Source organism: Caretta caretta, chromosome 7, assembly GCF_965140235.1.
Source record: "Caretta caretta isolate rCarCar2 chromosome 7, rCarCar1.hap1, whole genome shotgun sequence".
NCBI lineage: Eukaryota > Metazoa > Chordata > Testudines > Cheloniidae > Caretta > Caretta caretta.
In genome coordinates this window covers 84935442-84956718 of record NC_134212.1, presented here as the reverse complement: position 1 = coordinate 84956718, position 21277 = coordinate 84935442, and the positions used below count along the sequence as shown (strand labels likewise).

At 43.4% G+C, this 21277-nt stretch overlaps 1 protein-coding gene across 1 annotated transcript; it reads right to left on the bottom strand.

Annotated features, from left to right (window-relative positions):
- LOC142072806 (steroidogenic acute regulatory protein, mitochondrial-like) lies at window positions 1-9431 on the bottom strand. The gene is made up of 6 exons (XM_075130899.1): window positions 9356-9431; window positions 7153-7275; window positions 5648-5793; window positions 4571-4729; window positions 1701-1885; window positions 1-684 (listed from the first exon to the last, which is right to left on the bottom strand). The coding sequence occupies exons 1-6, from the start codon at window positions 9417-9419 to the stop codon at window positions 498-500; spliced, it is 864 nt and encodes a 287-aa protein (XP_074987000.1). The 5' UTR covers window positions 9420-9431; the 3' UTR covers window positions 1-497.
- Window positions 9432-21277: the final 11846 nt, after the last annotated feature.

Here is a 21277-nt window from a genome sequence, read left to right as displayed (position 1 = left end):
GAACAAGTCCTGTCCTCCCCAGCCCAGCTGGGACAAGCAGCTGAGCCCGGTGCAGAATAGGAGCCACCAGCTGGGTCTTCCCCAGTCCCACTCTGTGCCCCACAGTGATTTACCTCTCCGCTGGCTGCCCTGGGCACCCGAAACATACTGCTGGGGAAGGTTGCAAGACTGCTCTTGTGGCTTCCCTTTGGTTCCCTGTCAGAAAGTCATTTTTCTGTGGGGAAGCAAAGAAATCTGCAGGGAACATACATTTTGCACATGTGCAGTGGTGCAGAATTCCCCCAGGAGTACTGTGTCAGCTTGCACTGTGCATTCCTTCCCTGAAGCAAAGGAAAAGAGCATGCACCCATCCTGGGGGCTCCTGAGAGTATATACAGCTTGGCTAGCTTCCAGCATTAATGTGATGACAAACCATGCTAAGAAGCGCAAAGTCAGTGCCTGGCTATTATTTTACAGCAATCCATTCCCCAGAAAGGATCATTGCCTTTCAGTCCTCCTTATACTGCACGTCTCCCTCCCACAGGTGGCATGTGGCGACTTGTGGCAATAGCAAAGTGGTCATATATCCTAGCAAGGCAGCATGAACTTGCCTTGAGGTCCATGCTCAGGAGCCAGGTGAAGCGAGTCTGACATTGGTCACCTTCCAATGGTTGCAGAACAATGCAGCTCAACCCAGACTCAGCCCTGGCAGTTGGGGGAGAAAAAGGAATTTAGCTTCTTTCTGAAGGGAGACCAACTGAACCTTCTGACTTGGACACTAAAGTAGCTCTAGCCATCTCAGGTTTGGATTAACACATCTGCTTACATTGAAACCTGCTTACAAGCTCTCCATGACATCCCTTCTTACTGGACTGAGCCAATTGTGCATCAATTAAATACAAATAGATTAAAAGTACATGTATTGAGGTCTGATAATAATGCCATGGATGGGTAGTTCTTCCTGGGGAAAGAAGTTTGACTAGCCATTGAACTGTACAGGTATCAGCTCTCATCTTAATAGGCATCACCTCACTAGTCACATTTCATTTTAGATTCCTAGGCCCAGTCCTTCCATGACCTCTGTGCAGGCAGACCCCTGCAGCTAATGTGTCTCTGCGTGGCCACATGGGAATGCCTGTACAGATGTTATTGTAGGGTCAGGCCCATACTTTGTAAGTGGATTTAAAGCTCATGAAAATAATGGAGTATACCAGCGATGTAGGCTAGAAACCAGGTAGAGCACTCTATACAGCCCATCTAATGCACCTAAGGCCTAATCTGCATCAGACCCTACCGTTCCAGTCCTGCCCCTTCTACCAAGATATCACATTCCTGAGCTGCACCTTATTCTGTTTCAGATCTCCTGATTAGAGATGAATACTGGTGTCTACCTGTGCACTGGGTTTGTGATGGGCCCAAAAGAGGGCTGGGATCTTCACTTGTAACGGTGCCTTGTTAAAAATAAAATTTAAAAGCTCAATTATTTAATGCCTTACCTGCCTTGCAGTTGCTAGGTGCTAACTGTTCAGAAGAGTGGTTTCTGTGTGGCCCTAGATGTGTGTTGTGCTGAACATATTTGTATTCCACCGAAATTGTGTATTCGTGATCTCTCTCACACACACACACGCACACCCCTATAGGGAAGATGTACCTCTTGAGTGCACAACACACATGCTAAAATAATGCATGCACAGATTCCTGTTAACATTCAGAGCCTTCACCTGACTTGCCCCTTTTGCATGGGCATGAACTCGGAGTGGGTTGCAGTGCCAACCAGATACACAGTTGTCTCCTTCTTCCAGCAGTGCCGTACACTGACAAAGTCCCTTTGGCCAATGAGGTTTCCAGGGTGCTGAGCAGTGATCTCATGAGTCAACAGGGTGTCCTTCCCAATTCTTTGAAGGATCTTTAGCAAGGACACAAACCAAAGAACTGAATAGAAACTATTGGATGGGAAACTGTAACAACCAAACAGTCTGGAAAACCTGGTCCCCTTCCAAACAAGCATAGGGGGTGACAACAGCCCATGAACCAACTGGCCATTTTGTTCCCTTAAAGGCACTAATGGTTTTGCAAAACAAATGCCTGTTCTCCTTGCTGGCACCTTTCCACAGCTGTGGAAACCCACCTTTAAATGTATTCTTGGTACGTCTTTGAGTAGTAGAGGTGGAATGTTCTAACCATCCCTCCTCATCTTTTTCCAAAGCTGCTATGATCAAGGCATATCTACAGGAGCAAAGGCTGGACTTCATGCCCCATTTAGAACCTTGTTCCTTCCTTGCATATATAGGCTTAATGCATGATTGGGAAAGTATCAACCTGTACCAAGACTTGGCAGGGTTGGGGTTAACACTATCTTCCTCAGCAGAGGAAAGATCACAGCTGCAAGCGCTAAGTGCAGGGACTGGCAGGGTGGGAGAGCTTGACCAGCTGCGGATAATTAAATAATCCTCCCAGTACAGTATAAGGGGGATTTGCCCCTAGGAACTTGGGTTAACCAATATTAGGAGTGATAAGCTGTAAGAAGTAGTTAGTCCTGTTGACCTAAGAAGAAATGTTATTAGCTAGCAATAGTTTATGGGTTAGGTACTTCTCTAATACGATTACTTCCTTTAAAGGGGTGGGGAGTGTTTCTAATACTAGTGTGGAAGCTAAGCTGAAAGAGACAGAATGCACTGATTAGAAAATACAGTGTGACTCCACTAGCCTGTGTAGAAGCTAGCCAGGGATGTGCCCTGAGGTATAATGCAGCAGAGGTAATGTTGATCTCTGGCTAGCAAGTTACTAAACTCAGGAGAGCAGGAATTAGAGGCCAAATCAAAACAAACTAGAGAGACTTAATTCTAAGATGCAATGCACTCAAAATCTACTCCCAGTGCTGTGCCCCCCACTGCAGTGCAGCAGCATTACTAGCAGGCTTGGGTCCTGAGAAGAACAGAACATTTCTGGGAAAACACCCCAGGGTAGGAATGGTCAGATCTGCAGTCTGTTAGCCAATGGGAAAAGGCTGTTTCTGCTCTGACTAGTTATTTCTTTTACTTCTGATTAGGTACTTGACCTCCTATTAAGAACCCAACCCTCTATTGTGTTTGGGGTGGGGAGAGGAGGTGTGTTTCTCTATTTTATTGTTGAAGACCCTTTCAAAGAACTTTGTACAATCAGTTTAATTATCCAAGTGGCTGTCAGCATTCCAATAGGTTTCCGCTGTACATCTCTGACTTGTGAACTTTGTGATTTACATGGACTTCATTAAATGACTCAGCACATACATTCATTTCACTCAGTTAATTAGCATTATCTGTGCATTAGTTAATGGTCACTTTACTTGATGGTCTTATAAAGAAACTCTGCACACTGATGTCTGCATGGGGGCATAAAGGCAGCAGCTTGTTTCTGTATAAAAATTAAACTCTTCCAGTTTACTGTTTGCTGTGACCCTGTGCAAATATCTAACAGCTGATCAAACAATGAGAGGATGACAGCCCTGTTCTGAGTTCCGTCTTTGGTCTCCTGGACCAGTCACTAATATATTTGACAATGATCAATATAAGTTTCCTACAATCAAGGTGCCCAAGGAAATTGTTTTACTTCCTCTTTCTTGATGAATATAGTATCCAAAACAAAAAGCCCTCCCGCGCTCTCACTCTCAAGTAAATCTTAAAATATATGCTAGTGTATCAGAACTCCATGCCCCACTTTAACACCTGCTCTTACTGCATTTAGTTTGAGGTCCATGTTCTCAGCAAGGTGCAATAGTTGTATGTAATAGGCTCTACCTCTTCTAAATAGCCTGAGTCCTTCTGTGCAATGTTGTCTGGGATTATATCCTGCACTTTCAGGGAATGGCATTGACATTCAATACAGTTCTCTCTTCTAAGATCCTATATAGGTTCCTGTGAGCCTAGGTCTAGCTGGTAGGTGGAGACTCTTATCACAAGTATATTCTATCGGACCTCCACTATCAGTATTGGCTGATTGTGAATTTTTAAGTAAGGTCTGAAGAGTTTGGTTTTGACCTACAAAGCCCTAAATGGCTTAGGTCCTACCTATCGGAGAGACCACCTCTTTCCCTGTGACATACTGTCACAGCGGAGATCAGCAGAGGAGCTGGAGCTGAAGCCCCACTGGCATATACAATACACAAAGGGACTGCTGGCAGGGTATTCTTGACAATGGCCCCATGGCATTAGAATTCACCCTTCCCCTTGGCCTGAAATAACCCCAGCCTGCTGACCTTCAGGCCATGCTGCAAAGTTCAGCTCTTTATCCAGGCACTGGAAATGGAGGGGAGTGTGGGTGGGAAGCGGTCATAAATGGGGAATTACTTAGCGGGAAGAGGGGATTTGAGCTCCTGAGTTGCCTGGTTTGCTGCTGGAGGGTTATGCTGAAGGACACTGCTGCACTTTAGCTATATTTGGGTGTTTATTTTGGCTGTGGTTTTTTTTCAAGTTCTGTCAAGGGTCCTGAGAGCATTTATATAAATGTAAATAAATAACTGCAGGAGGCTTTGGGAGAGATTTGTGAGCAGGCAAAGCAGTAGCAGACGAGAAACTGGAGGCTGTAGAATGCCCAGACCCATCTCTCCATTTACCTTTACTCGACTAAGGGTAGGATTCCACTCAGGCATTTGCTCCAGCTTCTCAAACAGTTCATAGTATAGCTGGTCCACTGGAACGCCCAGCACCGCCTCCATTCGGAAGACTTTGCCAAGCCTAGGAAGAACTGTACTCAGCACCAACTCTCCTTTTCCCTGGGATGAAAGAACATATGGCAGGGTAATCCTAATCACAATGATGTAGGTGTGCTAGAATCAGGACCCAGGCCTATATCAGTTAGCCTGCCCGCACTCCCTGCCAGGTCATGCACAGATTGGCACTGACTCATTCACTGACATAATGGGCCTTTCTAATAAATGATTTTGGTCCTTTTTCATCACCATTTGTTTTATAGATGAAAGTCATTATCTTTAAATCATGTCACTACTATTTATTTATAAAATATTCACCACCAGAGGTACATTCTGTGCTTGCTGTTTCCTTTCTAGCTAAAGGAAACTATCCTTCTAAAGGTCTTAATATATAAGCACATAAATAACAAAAACCAGAACACAGACATGAGTTGGTGTCTGTTAATTTTGTAGCATAAACATTCTGAACTTTCTCGGGGACTATGATTGACTGACTTCCCCTCAAAGCCTTTTCATCTTGTCTATTTGTTTAATGTATTCGTGCGTGTGCTTAGCCAATTGTCTGTTAGAAGTTGCACCTGTTTCCTTTTACATTGACCATAATGTAGAATAGTTTCCTGTAAGCCCTCCTGTTATCTACCTGCTTTTCTGTATCTTCACTCATACCATATGCCCTGGCAGTCACCCCCCCCCCCCTCACACACACACAGCCCTCTAGCCTCTCAAACTAATTCACCCATAGTCCTTTCCATGCACAGGCAGGTGGAAATGTGATAGACATTTTGCCGTTGCTGTTTTGACACTGGCCCTTTAATCTTGAAAGGGGCTCTATGGGGGAGGGCATTGCTAGAGATCGTTATTAACAATAATAAGAGGAAGTGATAAATTCCATCTAGCCCTTCCGTATCCCCCAAGATTTTTTCAGCATGAAACTTTTTTGGACTACTAGAGTAACAAAGGCAACAAGTGCAAAGACTGTACCTGGTAGGTTTCTGTCTGCCAGCCATCTTGCCTTTGCAGTATCCCTAAAGCTCCACGCAGGGTGGCTTCTCCTTGATTCACATAGGAAAGCTCCATGTTTGAAAACCAGCTGGAGTTAACATCAGAGCCATGTTCTTGATCCACAGCTACAGGAGCAAGCACAAAGTACTTGTTCATATATGTTCAAAAGCCTCCCTACTTTGCCTATATACTCTGGCCTTTGATAAGGATACACAATAGATCTGCTGTTTTATGAGTTGTGTGTGGAATTACAGTGTGCACTGATGGGCCTCTCAGCTCAGGCCCAACCCTATAAGAAGATAGATCTGAATCGTCTCTGACTTTGGAGAAGTCCAGACCTGAACATCTTTGCTTGGGGGGCCCTCTCCAATATAACGTACAGAGCAACATCCCATTGCCAGCTAGCCATTTAAGTCAGTTTTCCCATTGTTGATGTCAGAAGGCTATGAGTCATGGTCATGACATTGCAACTGCAGAATAAAATATCTTTAAAGTAGAAAACCATTTAAACAGGTGACTTTTTAAGCAATAGCATTAATATCCAAATAAACTATCACCAATATGCTGATTGGCCCAAACACTTGAGGTAGCATCATTCCACCACACTATAACAAAATTTTCCTGAAATCAAGCCACGTATATAAAACAAAATGAAAAGCCTTGTCTACAACAGCCTCACTTGGACAGCGGCTCTCAAAAGCCCAGTGTTGACATATAGGCACCTGCATCTACATAAGTTTTTACCATTATATGAAGCTGTTTTTAAGTGCGATGTATAAAAACATCTTCAGTGACCATGGTTGTATTGGTCAATAGAGATGGGGCACAACTGGATAAAATCAAAACCATTTGCAGGAGGCACTTACTAGCTATGAGCTGACTTGCTGAAAAGTATTTTTTAAAAATTGCACTTAAAACTAGTTCCCACCAGTAATGTGATAGAAACTGAATGCAGATGGGGACTATTTAGTAGTGTTCCATATACCACATTGCCTCTCCAACGAATGGTTCAAAAGAACAGGACAGGTAGTTCCCATCTGCAAATCTCTGGGTAATTATTAGGTGGGCCTAAAAACACTGTTTAGATATTACAAAACACTGTTGACTGGACTCAACCTTTACTACAAGTCTTTTTGGATTTCATTTTGTGACGAGTTCATTTGGTCTCTCTTACAAGTCTCAGGATGAATATACCATTGGTTAGACAAAAGTCTGGCCGCTAGCCAATACTGAGATGGTTATGAATTATTCAAGGTATTGAGACCTCTCATATGGTGAGAATAACATTAATTCTGTGTTCTCTGCAGTATAGCACTATCTCTGGTTATAGATCAGTCACAGTCAGGGCAGTCTTAATACACATCCATCCATCCAGGGGTTTGCAGGAAGCACATACAGGCTGTGCCAGCTGCAGGAGGAACCACCTATGGGAGATTTCTTAGGACATGCAACATTCAAGCATCTGTGATAAACAGAACTCTTACCAGGGTCCTCCCACATTATCCTCTGAATATAATCAGGAACTGTAGAAGACAGGCAGTGAGATCCTTTTGACATGAGTCCTCTTATGTCATGCCCAATAGCTGAGAGAGCCATTCTCTTCAAACCTACAGGGGGACAAACATAGACAGCTGCTAAAATGTATCATATTCAGTAAGGAGGCACATTGGCCTGGAGATTGGGGCAAAGGTCTGAGAGCAAAGAGAATACTAATTAGATTCACTCGCTCACTGGATGACCGTGGATGGCTTTTGGGCAAGGCACTTCACTGCCTTACGCATTAGTTTGTTTTAGTTGGAAAATAAAATTAAAGAAACCTCTTGCCTCATAACAGGTGGTTTTTCCAGCCATGGTAGAGTAGCAATCAACTGTCTGGAGAGGGAAGAATCTGGTGAACTGCCAGAAAATTGCCTGGAACTGTAGAGATGACCAAAAAGTTTCAAATTTTTTCATTAAAAAAGGCATCTTTACCTGGCAGAAAAGTGGTGAGTTTCAAAATTTTTCATGCAAACAGGGATAAAGTTTACAGGAAAATTTTCATGAGAAATGTTCCGATTTTTCAATCCGATCTAGCAGGACTCCTCTCAGTAAGGTGTGTGTTGGCCTCATGAACTGTCAAAGCCAAGTTTGTGATGATGGCCCAAAATAAGGAGCATGAACCAAATATTCAGAGAGGAAACTTCAAATGCTGTGGGATTGCTTCCATCAGGGTAAATGGTCTTTTTATAACATCAGTATTCATTATACTTTTAGTTTAATGTAAACAGTTTTCAATAATAAAGGTAAGGGGACATCAAATTTGTGTGGAATGCAGGTAATTTGGGGATTAAAATGAGTATCATCCCACAAAATGAGGGACACTTAAGCAGTATGGTGAAAATTTCTAATGACATCACACTGCTGGTAGCTTGCAGAAAAGAATCAGATGTACAGAGGTATAGAATTTAAGGCCATTAAGATCATCTAATCTTGCCTCCTGAATAACACAGGCCTTAGAAACTCGTCCAGTAATTCCTGCATCAAGTCCGTGACTTCCATTTGACCTTGGGTGTCAAAAACATTCCAGTGGAGGAATGAGGGGAGTTTGCCTTTTTCAGTTTTCTCTAACATTTTCCTGTCTAAAACATAAATTAATGAAAGCCACAGTTAAAATGTTGAGCACAGTACATTTTTTTAATCCCAGGATGTTGCATCATATTTCACTGAGCTGCTGCACATCATTGTAGCCCTGTCTCACTGCAGTTCTGCACCTCTGTGATAAATCAGTAATATCTGCTTCAAAACACACCCTCCCCCTGCATCCTACTGTAATACACTGCACTTGACTGCAGCAAAAAGGATCCCTGTATCATAGAACAGGGTCTCTCTGCAGAACAGTGCAGCAAGAAACACTATGTTGGGGGAAATCTGATTCATGGGCATCACAATGAATTGTTCCCTGGCATCAATAATCTGGTTTGGAAGGATTTGATTTTTGATGATAAATTTCAGTGGATGCCAATGTTTATTTCCAGATATTTCTAAGTTGATATTTTTGCACTAGCAGGAACTACCATTCCTCTCCAAGGTACTAATAATGTTGTTTATTCTGAATGTAATAAATTCAGGAACCAAGTCATAATTTTTGACCATGAGAATATGTAATGATTTGTTGTTAGGTCTGCTAGCAAAGAAGGTACCTGTTGTCTACCAGTGCAACGTATCCTATGGTTCAGATCCTCAGCTGATATAAATGGTCTCAGGATTTGGTTCCATGTGTTTTCAACTTTCCCTCCCTATATATGTTGATTATTAATGATCCCATTTTTATGCTATTTTTTTTGCATAAAGGGAAAGAACAATTAGCAGCATTTACAGATTAAAATCTGACCCTCCCTAAACATGATATAGCAAAATAGGAATATATGCACCATATACAGGTCAGCTTGTTTATAAATGTGTCTGTCTGACTATATGTCTATATAAATATATACATATATATTTTATCTATAGAGTGGTGACTGATGCTATTTTCTGTGCGACTGAGAGCGTCCACTGTATAGGACATAGCGATTTATTGTGGTTGTCCTGTAGAATCACACCAGTTATTCAGAGGACAACACTTTTCCATGGTTGACACTACATGGAGGAATATATTTACAGTATATTGTATGCTCTGCTTTATAGACCAAGGAGAGTTCTGCTTACCAGTCATCTTTCGGAGGTGCTCATGTGAGATCCCACAGCACAGTTTGAAAGTTGCTGACAACATGGTGTGGAGGTGTCTGCTGCCTCTTGTATTCAGTGTAAAAGCTGACAATGGCACTAAATCATGCCTTTATAGTGATTTTGAAGGACAACACCTGATGATATGGACCATGCTTCTAGAAAGCAGCTGGGAATGAGGAGCATCCAAGGACAAGGCAACCAGAGGGAGGGGCCGGAGAGAGGCACCCACAGTAATGAGAAATCACTGCTTTTGTTTAAGCATTTTACAGTCAGCACTTTCCCTTGGTTTTGGACAGTCAGACTCATTACTGACAGGTTTCAGAGTAACAGCCGTGTTACTTAGTGTACTAAGGAGTACTTGTGGCACCTTAGAGACTAACCAATTTATTTGAGCATAAGCTTTCGTGAGCTACAGCTCACTTCATCGGATGCATACTGTGGAAAGTGTAGAAGATCTTATTATATACACGCAAAGCATGAAAAAATACCTCCTCCCACCCCACTCTCCTGCTGGTAATAGCTTATCTAAAGTGATCACTCTCCTTACAATGTGTATGATAATCAAGTTGGGCCATTTCCAGCACAAATCCAGGTTTTCTCACCCCCCCCACACACAAACTCACTCTCCTGCTGGTAATAGCTTATCTAAAGTGACCACTCTCCTTACAATGTGTATGATAATCAAGGTGGGCCATTTCCAGCACAAATCCAGGGTTTAACAAGAACGTCTGGGGGGAGGAGGTAGGAAAAAACAAGGGAATAGGCTACCTTGCATAATGACTAAGCCACTCCCAGTCTCTATTCAAGCCTAAGTTAATTGTATCCAATTTGCAAATGAATTCCAATTCAGCAGTTTCTCGCTGGAGTCTGGATTTGAAGTTTTTTTGTTGTAAAATAGCGACTTTCATGTCTGTAATCGCGTGACCAGAGAGATTGAAGTGTTCTCCGACTGGTTTATGAATGTTATAATTCTTGACATCTGATTTGTGTCCATTTACTCTTTTACGTAGAGACTGTCCAGTTTGACCAATGTACATGGCAGAGGGGCATTGCTGGCACATGATGGCATATATCACATTGGTGGATGTGCAGGTGAACGAGCCTCTGATAGTGTGGCTGATGTTATTAGGCCCTGTGATGGTGTCTCCTGAATAGATATGTGGGCACAGGTGGCAACGGGCTTTGTTGCAAGGATAGGTTCCTGGGTTAGTGGTTCTGTTGTGTGGTGTGTGGTTGCTGGTGAGTATTTGCTTCAGGTTGGGGGGCTGTCTGTAGGCAAGGACTGGCCTGTCTCCCAAGATTTGTGAGAGTGTTGGGTCATCCTTCAGGATAGGTTGTAGATCCTTAATAATGCGTTGGAGGGGTTTTAGTTGGGGGCTGAAGGTGACGGCTAGTGGCGTTCTGTTATTTTCTTTGTTAGGCCTGTCCTGTAGTAGGTGACTTCTGGGAACTCTTCTGGCTCTATCAATCTGTTTCTTCACTTCCACAGGTGGGTATTGTAGTTGTAAGAATGCTTGATAGAGATCTTGTAGGTGTCTGTCTCTGTCTGAGGGGTTGGAGCAAATGCAGTTGTATCGCAGAGCTTGGCTGTAGACGATGGATCGTGTGGTGTGGTCAGGGTGAAAGCTGGAGGCATGTAGGTAGGAATAGCGGTCAGTAGGTTTCCGGTATAGGGTGGTGTTTATGTGACCATCGTTTATTAGCACTGTAGTGTCCAGGAGGTGGATCTTTTGTGTGGACTGGTCCAGGCTGAGGTTGTTGGTGGGATGGAAATTGTTGAAGTCATGGTGGAATTCCTCAAGGGCTTTTTTTCCATGGGTCCAGATGATGAAGATGTCATCAATATAGCGCAAGTAGAGTAGGGGCGTTAGGGGACTAGAGCTGAGGAAGCGTTGTTCTAAATCAGCCATAAAAATGTTGGCATACTGTGGGGCCATGCGGGTACCCATAGCAGTGCCGCTGATCTGAAGGTATACATTGTCCCCAAATGTAAAATAGTTATGGGTAAGGACAAAGTCACAAAGTTCAGCCACCAGGTTAGCCGTGACATTATCAGGGATAGTGTTCTTGACGGCTTGTAGTCCATCTTTGTGTGGAATGTTGGTGTAGAGGGCTTCTACATCCATAGTGGCCAGGATGGTGTTATCAGGAAGATCACCGATGGATTGTAGTTTCCTCAGGAAGTCAGTGGTGTCTCGAAGGTAGCTGGGAGTGCTGGTAGAGTAGGGCCTGAGGAGGGAGTCTACATAGCCAGACAATCCTGCTGTCAGGGTGCCAATGCCCGAGATGATGGGGCGCCCAGGATTTCCAGGTTTATGGATCTCGGCTAGTAGATAGAATATCCCAGGTCAGGGTTCCAGGAGTGTGTCTGTGCAGATTTGATCTTGTGCTTTTTCAGGGAGTTTCTTGAGCAAATGCTGTAGTTGCTTTTGGTAACTCTCAGTGGGATCAGAGGGTAATGCCTTGTAGAAAGTGGTGTTGGAGAGCTGCCGAGCAGCCTCTTGTTCATATTCCGACCTATTCATGATGACAACAGCACCTCCTTTGTCAGCCTTTTTGATTATAATGTCAGAGTTGTTTCTGAGGCTGTGGATGGCATTGTGTTCTGCACGGCTGAGGTTATGGGGCAAGTGATGTTGCTTTTCCACAATTTCAGCCCGTGCACGTCGGCGGAAGCACTCTATGTAGAAGTCCAGTCTGCTGTTTCGACCTTCAGGAGGAGTCCACCTAGAGTCCTTCTTTTTGTTGTGTTGGTAAGGAGGTCTCTGTGGATTAGTATGTTGTTCAGAGGTATGTTGGAAATATTCCTTGAGTCGGAGATGTCGAAAATAGGATTCCAGGTCACCACAGAACTGTAACATGTTCGTGGGGGTGGAGGGGCAGAAGGAGAGGCTGCGAGATAGGACAGCTGCTTCTGCTGGGCTGAGAGTATAGTTGGATAGGTTAACAATATTGCTGGGTGGGTTGAGGGAACCATTGCTGTAGTCTCTTGTGGCATGTAGTAGTTTAGAAAGTTTAGTGTCCTTTTTCTTTTGTAGAGAAGCAAAGTCCAAGCATATCGATCAGTTACTAAGCCTTTTCTGGAACCTCCTGGTACTTTTTTCTCTCTCCAAACAAACTGCAACATACTGTGCTGAGCAAGTATTCTGAGGTTAGACATCCCAGATTAAAATCTGTGTTAATCACCCACATGCACCATTTCAGCTACTTGTGAACACCTACTTGATTTTTACCCTGTTAAGGCAGCTGCCCCTCTATCCACATCACCCTGAAGGCCACTACAGCAAACACCCGTGAGCTATGTTAACTTGTAGGTATCCACTGAAGATTATGATGAAGGTTTCTGTGCACAAACTATAATAGACTTGTATGGTTGTGGCTCTAAACGGGATGTGAATGGAGTTCAAGGCCTGTAATTTTCTGTAGTGTACACTGTAAGCTTCTTGCTGCTCTGGTTAAAATGGGAAATGTGCACCCTTTGAACCCTTCCTACCATGGCAGAAAAACAGTGGATATAATTGGTTTGTTAGGAAGATCAGTAATGTGATATGAATACTTTCACTAAAAATGCTGATCTGACTTGCCAAATGGTGGTCATTTGACTGTTCTCTGTTACCATTTGATTCCTGTTTGGTGCCCTTTGTGAAGTGAGATAGCGAACTCTATTCAGTTCCCAGAAACAGCTACTTGTCTGAAAAAAACCCCCCATTATTACAGGTGACACCTAGTTGTCACACTGGTTAGCAGACTCAGACAGGTCAAGAATGACCTATGACGAGCTCAGAGGTAGGAGCTTACACTTTGCACTTGCTTCCCATTATGGACCTCAATATTCAGGCCTGGCACCTTTTGCCAGTATTAATAAATTCACTCTTGAAAGAGTAACAATAATAAAGAGAGATCAAGCTCTCTAAGATCTAAAATCTGCCAGTGGGTTCAGCTGGGCTAGTTGGCTTCTTATAGTGCATTTTAACTCCTTGCTACAGAGGACTTGGTGATTCAGTGACTGCCTCTCTGTCTTCTTGTTTGCCATAGTGAACCCACCGGGAACTTGTGGTACCACATGGTGAGGACAACAAATATAAGCCTTCACTGCAGGTGTGCAAAGTCATTCCTGTATAAAGTTTGACCCTGGGGTAACAGGATAATTTAGCTCTGTAATTCTGCAATCCTCGGTATCAGAAAAATGTCAAAAATTGGAGGTAATTCAGAGAAGTGGGGAGAAAATGTAAGGGGCATGAGGTTTTGATATATAAAGAAAGAACTAAAGCTGTATAGCTTAACCAAAGAGTCTACGTGTATCTAAAGGGTGTCACACGGAAGAGGGAAAGGTCTGGAAGAAACAATCCTGCATTAATATGTGTGTGTGGTGAGGGTAATAAGTCTTACTCATCTCTAATTTCTATGGTCCCATAATTATACTGCTCTGCTTGTATTGCTGAAAGTGTATATTTCATCATAATGTTGCTCTCACCTGCCCTTTTCTGTCTTTCTCAGGCAGCTCTATCTCACCAGGTCTCCGACTCACCCAGTCTCCTTTCCCCTAAGCCTTGGTGCATTCTTTTAAGCCCAGTTGGGGTCACCCTGAGACAGAGTATCTGGGAGAGAAACTGCACTGGAGGATGGAGACAAGTTCATATGCTCCAATACTGAGCCACTGGGGGCAAACATAATGTAACATGAAAAAATAAAGGCCTCTGTTATTTCACTGCTCCTGGGTCATCTGCTCTCCAAAGTACTGAAGTGGCACTTCAAAGCCAAGTATGCAAAGTAACTAAAAAAAAAAAGTCTAAATGAAGGAGGTATAAAGTAAAGCTCTTGGTTCATCAAGTCAGGTGAATGTCAAATTCCCAAGGGGGATGGAGAGGTTCAGAGGACACCATCAAAAGAACTTCTCATCTTTTTTCATTTGTTTTTTTCTTCATCAATACTAACAACACTTCTAAATGCTCAAAACTGAAGTGTCTCCCCTCCATTGCCATCAGCTGTACCAGTTTGTTGGTGTGTTTGTGGTTTCCATCACTCATTATGAGGTCTTAATTGTTCATACACTGGTTTGTTATTGTAGGGTTGTCCATGGTTGTTTGATTACATTGGTTTATTTTTATTGCACCGTGTCACCTTTCAGCCCTCTATCGCCTATCCCCCGACTTAATCCTTAGGGTTTCTGTATGCCATTCCCATGACTCTGACCAGGTATTCTAGGCAGGTACTGAGTGTTGCTGTGATATGTAACCTATTATTTAAATCAGCTTCTGTGCCAAATGACTAGAGGATAGCTAATGTGACACCAATTTTTTAAAATGGCTCCAGAGATCATCCCAGTAATTACAGGCCGGTAAGGCTAACTTCAGTACCAGGCAAACTGGTTAAAATTGTAATAAAGAACAGAATTATCAGACACATAGATTAATATGATTTGTTGCGGAAGAGTCAACCTGCCTTTTATAAAGGGAAGTCATGACTCACCAATTTATTAGAATTCTTTGATGGGGTCAACAAACATGTGGACAAGGGTGATCCAGTGGATATAGTGTACTTAGACTTCAGAAACCCTCACCAAAGGCTCTTAACCAAAGTAAGAACTCATGGGATAAAAGGGAAGGTCCTCTTGTGGATCAGTAACTGGTTAAAAGATAGGAAACAAAGGGTAGGAATAAAGTATCACTTTTCAGAATAGACAGAGGTAAACAGTGGTGTCCCCTAGGGGTCTGTGTTGGGACCAGTGCTGTTCAACATATTCATACATGATCTGGAAAAAGGGGTAAATGGTGAGGTGGCAAAATTTGCGGTGATACAAAATTACTCAAGATCGTTAAGTCCAAAGGAGACTGGGAAGAGTCACAAAGGGATCTCACAAAACTGGGTGACTGGGCAACAAAATGGCAGATGAAATTAAATGTTGATAAATGCAAAGTAATGCACATTGGAAAACATAATCCTAATTATATATACAAAATGATGGGGTCTAAATTAGCTGTTACCACTCAAGAAAGAAATCTTGGAGTCATTGTGAATAGTTCTCTTAAAAACATCCACTCAATGTGCAGTAGCAGTCAAAAAAGCTAACAGAATATTAGGAACCATTACGAAAGGGATAGATAATAAAACAGAAAATATATATATAAATCTATATAAATCCACAGTATGCCCTCATCTTGAATACTGTGTGCAGAAGTGGTTGCCCCATCTCAGAAAAGATATATTAGAATTGGAAAAGGTACAGAGAAGGGCAACAAAAATGACTAGGGGTATAGAACAGCTTCTGTATGAGGCAAAATTAAAACAACTGGGAATTTTCATCTTGGAAAAGAGGTGTCTAAGGAGGGATATGATAGAGGTCTATACAATCTTGACTGGTGTGGAGAAAGTGAATAAGGAAGTGTTATTTACTCCTTCACATAACACAAGAACTAGGGTATCACCCAATAAAATTAATAGGCAGTGGGTTTAAAACAAACAAATGGAAGACAGTATCCTGTCTTCCAACAGTGTCCCAAATCACAGTAAATTCTGTATTAGCTTAATTAAGGGCCTTGTTACCTTTAGAAATTAGGGCATAAGGAGAAGAGCACAGTAATAAGGTAAGTGGGATAATTCCTGTCTAGTCTAAGATGTAACATTCTCTTGCTAGACAGGATGAAATCTTAGTTACAGTCTGTTGAGTCGAGTAAGGAAACTGCTGCTTTATTGTGACAGTTGCTATGTCAATGAAAAATTCTCCCATTGTCCTTCCCTTGGGTTTACACCCTGTATTTACACTGTGTCTCTCCCCTTGATGTTCAGGTGTGAAAACGTCCCTATTACTGTCTGAGATATGAGGGATGAAATCCTGGCCCTAGTAAAGTCAGTGGGCATTTTGCCATTGATATCAGTGGCTAACGGTCTTTTGTGGTACCAGTGTACAGGCTGTTTTCCAAACACAGCTTCTTAGAGTAAGCATATCATTGTTTCTGCTTCTCTACCCCCTGTTCCATTTGCATCCATTATTGAATGCAGCTTCTGGACAGGACAGCCTTTCAGATGGTTTCCAATTAATTTGCAATCCTTTTTAAAAATCCGTTGAACCTGGTGAAGTGTTCAGTGTAAACATTAAATCTATTGTTTGAAACTTCACTTAACACCTCTCTGAAACTGTCCTTGTTACACCAAAACCTGTTTGCTGTTGATGGCCCCATTTGTCAGGCAACTTCTTTGTTTTTCAGGCTGATGGATGGTTTCACTCATTTCCTACAGCCACACGTTTAAATGTATCATCCTACCACAACACCTCTAATTGATCTCAGATCGAGCTGTAGATTGGAACAGGGTTCCTCTGAGTTCTGGGTTACACTCTGACTGGTTTGTTTTGCAGGATTACACATCCTGGGTCTTGGGTTACTGGCGTTGGATTGTTTGGGGATGTTTTTTTTAGAAAGGAGAGCACTTTGTTTGTTTGTTTTATGCTTGTTTTGACTAAATCTTCCTCTCCATAAGGAATGACATGCACTTCACTGAGAGTTATAATTACAGAAAGGTAAGTCAAGCTTGTTGCCTACCAAATTTTACAATTTCTCCCTTAATGAGCCTGGGCAAACCTCAGTTTCCTTGTCATTGCAGTTCACCTTTGCTCTGCTCCTAGTTCACATGCCTAAGCTTGCCTGTTATATTATATAGGAACTCAAACAATAACACCTGTCCCTGGAGACTGCTTCATCCTCTACTTAATCCCGTGCTAGACTGCCACACTTACAATCACCCATTTTGATTACTTGCCTTATGCCTCCAGCAGACAGGCCAGACCTTTGCATTGTCCTTCCACATCACATGGAGTGGGGCATGTCAGCTAGGAAAACAGTCTCCAGCTGCCATCTTGCATACTCAGATGCACTCATCTTCCTTAGTTTCTCCCTGAAAGGGTATCTCCATAGAAGCAAACTGGCTCATTCAGAGGCCACCTACTTAGACATCAGTAAAGATGATCAAGGGTGGGTGCTCCAAGCTGCACTGAGCTTCCATTCTGGGGCTTGTATAAAAACTCTGTAATGCTGAGTTCTTTGGCATCTTTATTTCAGTTGGTGGGATGGGGTCTGATTCTCCACAGCCATACACCGCCAAGGTCATTTATACCAGTGCAATACAGGAACCCTACTAACTCAGAATGAGGTAGTGTTCTACACCCAGGTTGCAATCCCTTTGCACTGGTCTAAATGACTGCACAAGCTTCAGAGCTATGAGAATTAGATCCAAAATGTTTTGTTTGATTTCTCTTTCTGCTGTTTCCCATGACACAAATCCCGAAAGTTTCTAGAGCCATGTTGTTTCGCTGTCTTCTGCTTTCCACATGTGCACCCGGTTGTGCCAAATCCAGATTAGTGCATGTAACTTGACATGTCTAAGCAAATTTGCAAACTTTGCAGACAGTTTTGGAGGGTGGCTGAAAATCTGTCCTATGATCTAGATCCCTATAGAGTGCTGATTTTATACCACCCTGTTTTTGTGGTCAGTGCTAAATTAAGTGACTGAGAGGAGACTGATCCAAACTTCCTTTTTATTTTGTGCTTTCCTAGGAGCTTGGAGATTTTCTGAGGATCAGATTAAAAAGGTAGCACTGATCCTTTCTGTTGCTGGCTTTGTGATACCATAAACACAGCATTCTGAGTAAGGGGAGTAAGTATCATATAAAGATGAGCTTCTATGAAACAAAGATCCTGTTTTCATGCAAAAGTCCCTAGTAATAATGAACAAATGAAAAATGCCAAATGTCAACAGCTCTATATTACCTGGTCCATTCTCAGCATGTGCTGCAGAAAAACACCCAATCACTAGGAAAGGCCTTGATCTTGTTAGTGCCCCTTTCCTTATTCCACCTAAAGTTAGCAGGAGAGCATTTATGTCCTAGTCCCCAAAGAATGCTAAGCCAAGGCTATTATATCAACCACTTGGGAAGGGATGAATTCTAGTACTCCTGCAAATGTGGAATGGATACAAATAGCTACACCCGGGTAGAATGCAGACAGATGACATGCAAGCTTCCCATCCCTCACATCTCAACTTTATCCCACCATGTCAATGTTGATCTGTAATGGACCTTGTATTCCAGTCCTGGACCCACTGCGGTTCAGCCACCGTACTCCAACCCTGACTTGCAGCACTCCTGGCTATGCCACTCTTGGATCCCCACATAGCTCAGGCTTATGTATGTTGCACTTATTTAAAAATCATTTTTGTACCTGTTTTCCCTGTAGAAAGTGGCAGGATACAGGGACTATATAATGATTTTGTGAACTACTTTATTATCCCCTTTACTATCTATGCTTGGCAGTCTCTCCTCCTTCACTTAAGTTAATAATTCTCTAGATTCCTGATGATTTCAAACAGTCCTCAGCAGCCTACGTGAGAACATACACCAGTGCTATGGACTTGCATCTCTGCCTTCCTCCCCACAGTAGCAATGTCCTTCATATAACTCTGTATCTTCTTACACTCATTCCTGTCACTTTTGCACATACATTTCTGTGTTAGTCTCTGCAGGAAGCAGGCATTCAGATAATTTTTTAGGCATTCAGATAATTTTTTATCACCAGTCTTGATGGATTGAAATCCATCTGTTGTCTTGCTCTTTACATGGTGTCCTTAAAATATTACTTCTTTTAGCCAGCAATTGAGGGCTAGTAGTAATGTACTGTCACATGGGGTTCTGAACTTGCCCCTTTTCTTCCTATGTTGAAAGTAGCTGGGGAAGAGGCAGTAGGGAGCATTTTCACTGTACTTCCAAGAGAACTCCTGCTGACTATGGGCTAGACCATGGTTATACCACAAGCCCTGAGTAAGGGACTCAGAGTTACACTCTGGTCCCTGGTTTCCTGATTTGGTCTAGGAGGAAGCAATCTGCACCAGACCTCTACATGACACAGGTTATCGACCTTGTGCATCAGTTTAGCTGTGCTGGCTGGCACATTGCAGGGGCACAATCTAGTCTCACCCACTTTTCAAGGTTTCTTTTCACTGTAGCTGAGACAGGAAGAGCACTGAACATCCTGTGACCTCTCCGGTGCTGCAAGAACTCATACCACTTCCCACCGTACTGGGTCAGTACTTTTAAATGTGACACTTGCAATGAAGAAGAGAAGGTGCTGCTTCCTCTACACTCCTTCATCATTGTATGAAGAAGTAGTGGAAGCCCTCTTTGCCAGAATTCCTTAGTCACATTTCTAATACGAGTATTGCAATGGGCTACTTGTTACATTGTGTGTGTAGGTGTGCATATATATGAGTTAGAAGACTGTCCTCATTGCCCACTATCTATCACCTGGGAAATCTGGACTTCTCCGGCATACATTTAAATAGCCACTGGAGGTCTCTGAGCTACAATATATGAAGTGACTCTTGGAGAGATGTTTGGAAAAATTGCTTCCAGATGTCAGTCTTGTTTACAAAAAGCAATGCAAGGTTTGAAACAATCTTCTGGTAAGGTGCTATGATATGACAGGCTTCATCCTTTAATCTGACCTCACAAAATCCCAGTTAGATAGATGATTGCAGGCTAAAGATGGGATCCTGCACACTTGAAATTTCTCCTAATTATCAGTGCTAAATCTTTCTTTATGAAATAACCTTGCACTGAAATGAATGGAAGCATCAGTTCTAATTGTGCAGATCAATTTAGTGCAAGTCATTTCTCAGCCTGGGGAGGAACATTTTCTCATGAACTATCCAAGGTCTCCTGAGGAAAGACAGTTGCCAAACACTGAGTGAAAAAGTATGTGAATAGCACAAGATTCAAAACCAGAATCACTGCTGCCAATTCTTCACACCAACAAGTCGGTAATTAAAGTTGCCCATTAAAATGTCATTCTTTTAATGGAAAGGTAGATGTGGATTCCTTTTGTTTCTCCATTTCTTCTTGGCACCTTCCTCCTCTCTTTAATTAATATTATAGGGTTCTAATTAATGGCCTGTTTTCATGTTAGTATCAGTCTATCCATTTGCAGTATAACACACAATGTAACTAACTTTTACTGGTGATGGGAGCATGCATAGCTAAGTGGTTTCAGATCTGATCCTGTAGAGCAGAGGTGGGCAAACTACAGCCTGAAGGCCGCATCCAGCCTGCAGGACTGTCCTGCTCGGCCCTTGAGCTCCCACCGGGGAGGTTAGCCCCTGGCCCCTCCCTTGCTGTCCCCCTCCTGTGCAGCCTCAGCTCGCCGTGCCACCACCACTCTGGGTGGCAGGGCTGCGAACTCCTGCCAGGCAGTGCAGCGGTGTGGCTGGCTCCGATCGGGTGGTGCGGCTGCCAGTCCTGGTGCTCTGAGTGGCATGGTAAGAGGGTGGGAGAGGGAGTGGGGTGGATAAGGGGCAGAGGGTCCTGGAGGGCAGTCAGGGGACAGGGAGCAGGGGGCGATTGGATGGGGCGGAGGTTCTGGGGTGGGGCGGTCAGGAGACGTGGAACAGTGGAGGTTGGATAGGCATGGGAGTCCCAGGGGGCCTGTCAGGGGGCAGGGGTGTGGATGGGGGTTGGGGCAGTCAGGGGACAGGGAGCAGGGGGGGTTAGATTGGGGGTGGGGTCCGGGGGGGGCGGTTAAGGGTGGGGGGTCCCGGGAGGGGGCGGTCAGGTGACAAGGAGCAGGGGGGGTTGAATGGGTTAGGAGTTCTGAGGGGGGCAGTCAGGGGGTGGGAAGTGGGAGGGGGCAGATTCGGGCAGGGGCCAGGCTGTTTGGGGAGGCACAGCCTTCCCTACCCAACCCTCTGTACAGTTTCAGAACCCCGATGTGGCTCTCAGGCCAAAAAGTTTGCCCACCCCTGCTCTAGAGTTTTCTTTGGAACTTTCCATAACTTGGGCAGTCCTGCTGGTGAATCCCCACAAGGAAAGGTTAATGCAGTTATAAAAGTGGAGCACAGACACTTTATTGGAGTGCAGCG

Coding starts and splice junctions, on each gene's coding strand:
- LOC142072806 (XM_075130899.1), bottom strand. CDS start 9,419: ATGTTGTCAGCAACTTTCAAACTGTGCTGTGGGATCTCACATGAGCAC. Junction 7,276..9,355: donor GCACCTCCGAAAGATGACTG/GTAAGCAGAACT, acceptor GTCCCCCTGTAG/GTTTGAAGAGAATGGCTCTC. Junction 1,886..4,570: donor CTACCCTTAGTCGAGTAAAG/GTAAATGGAGAG, acceptor TCCTTGCTAAAG/ATCCTTCAAAGAATTGGGAA.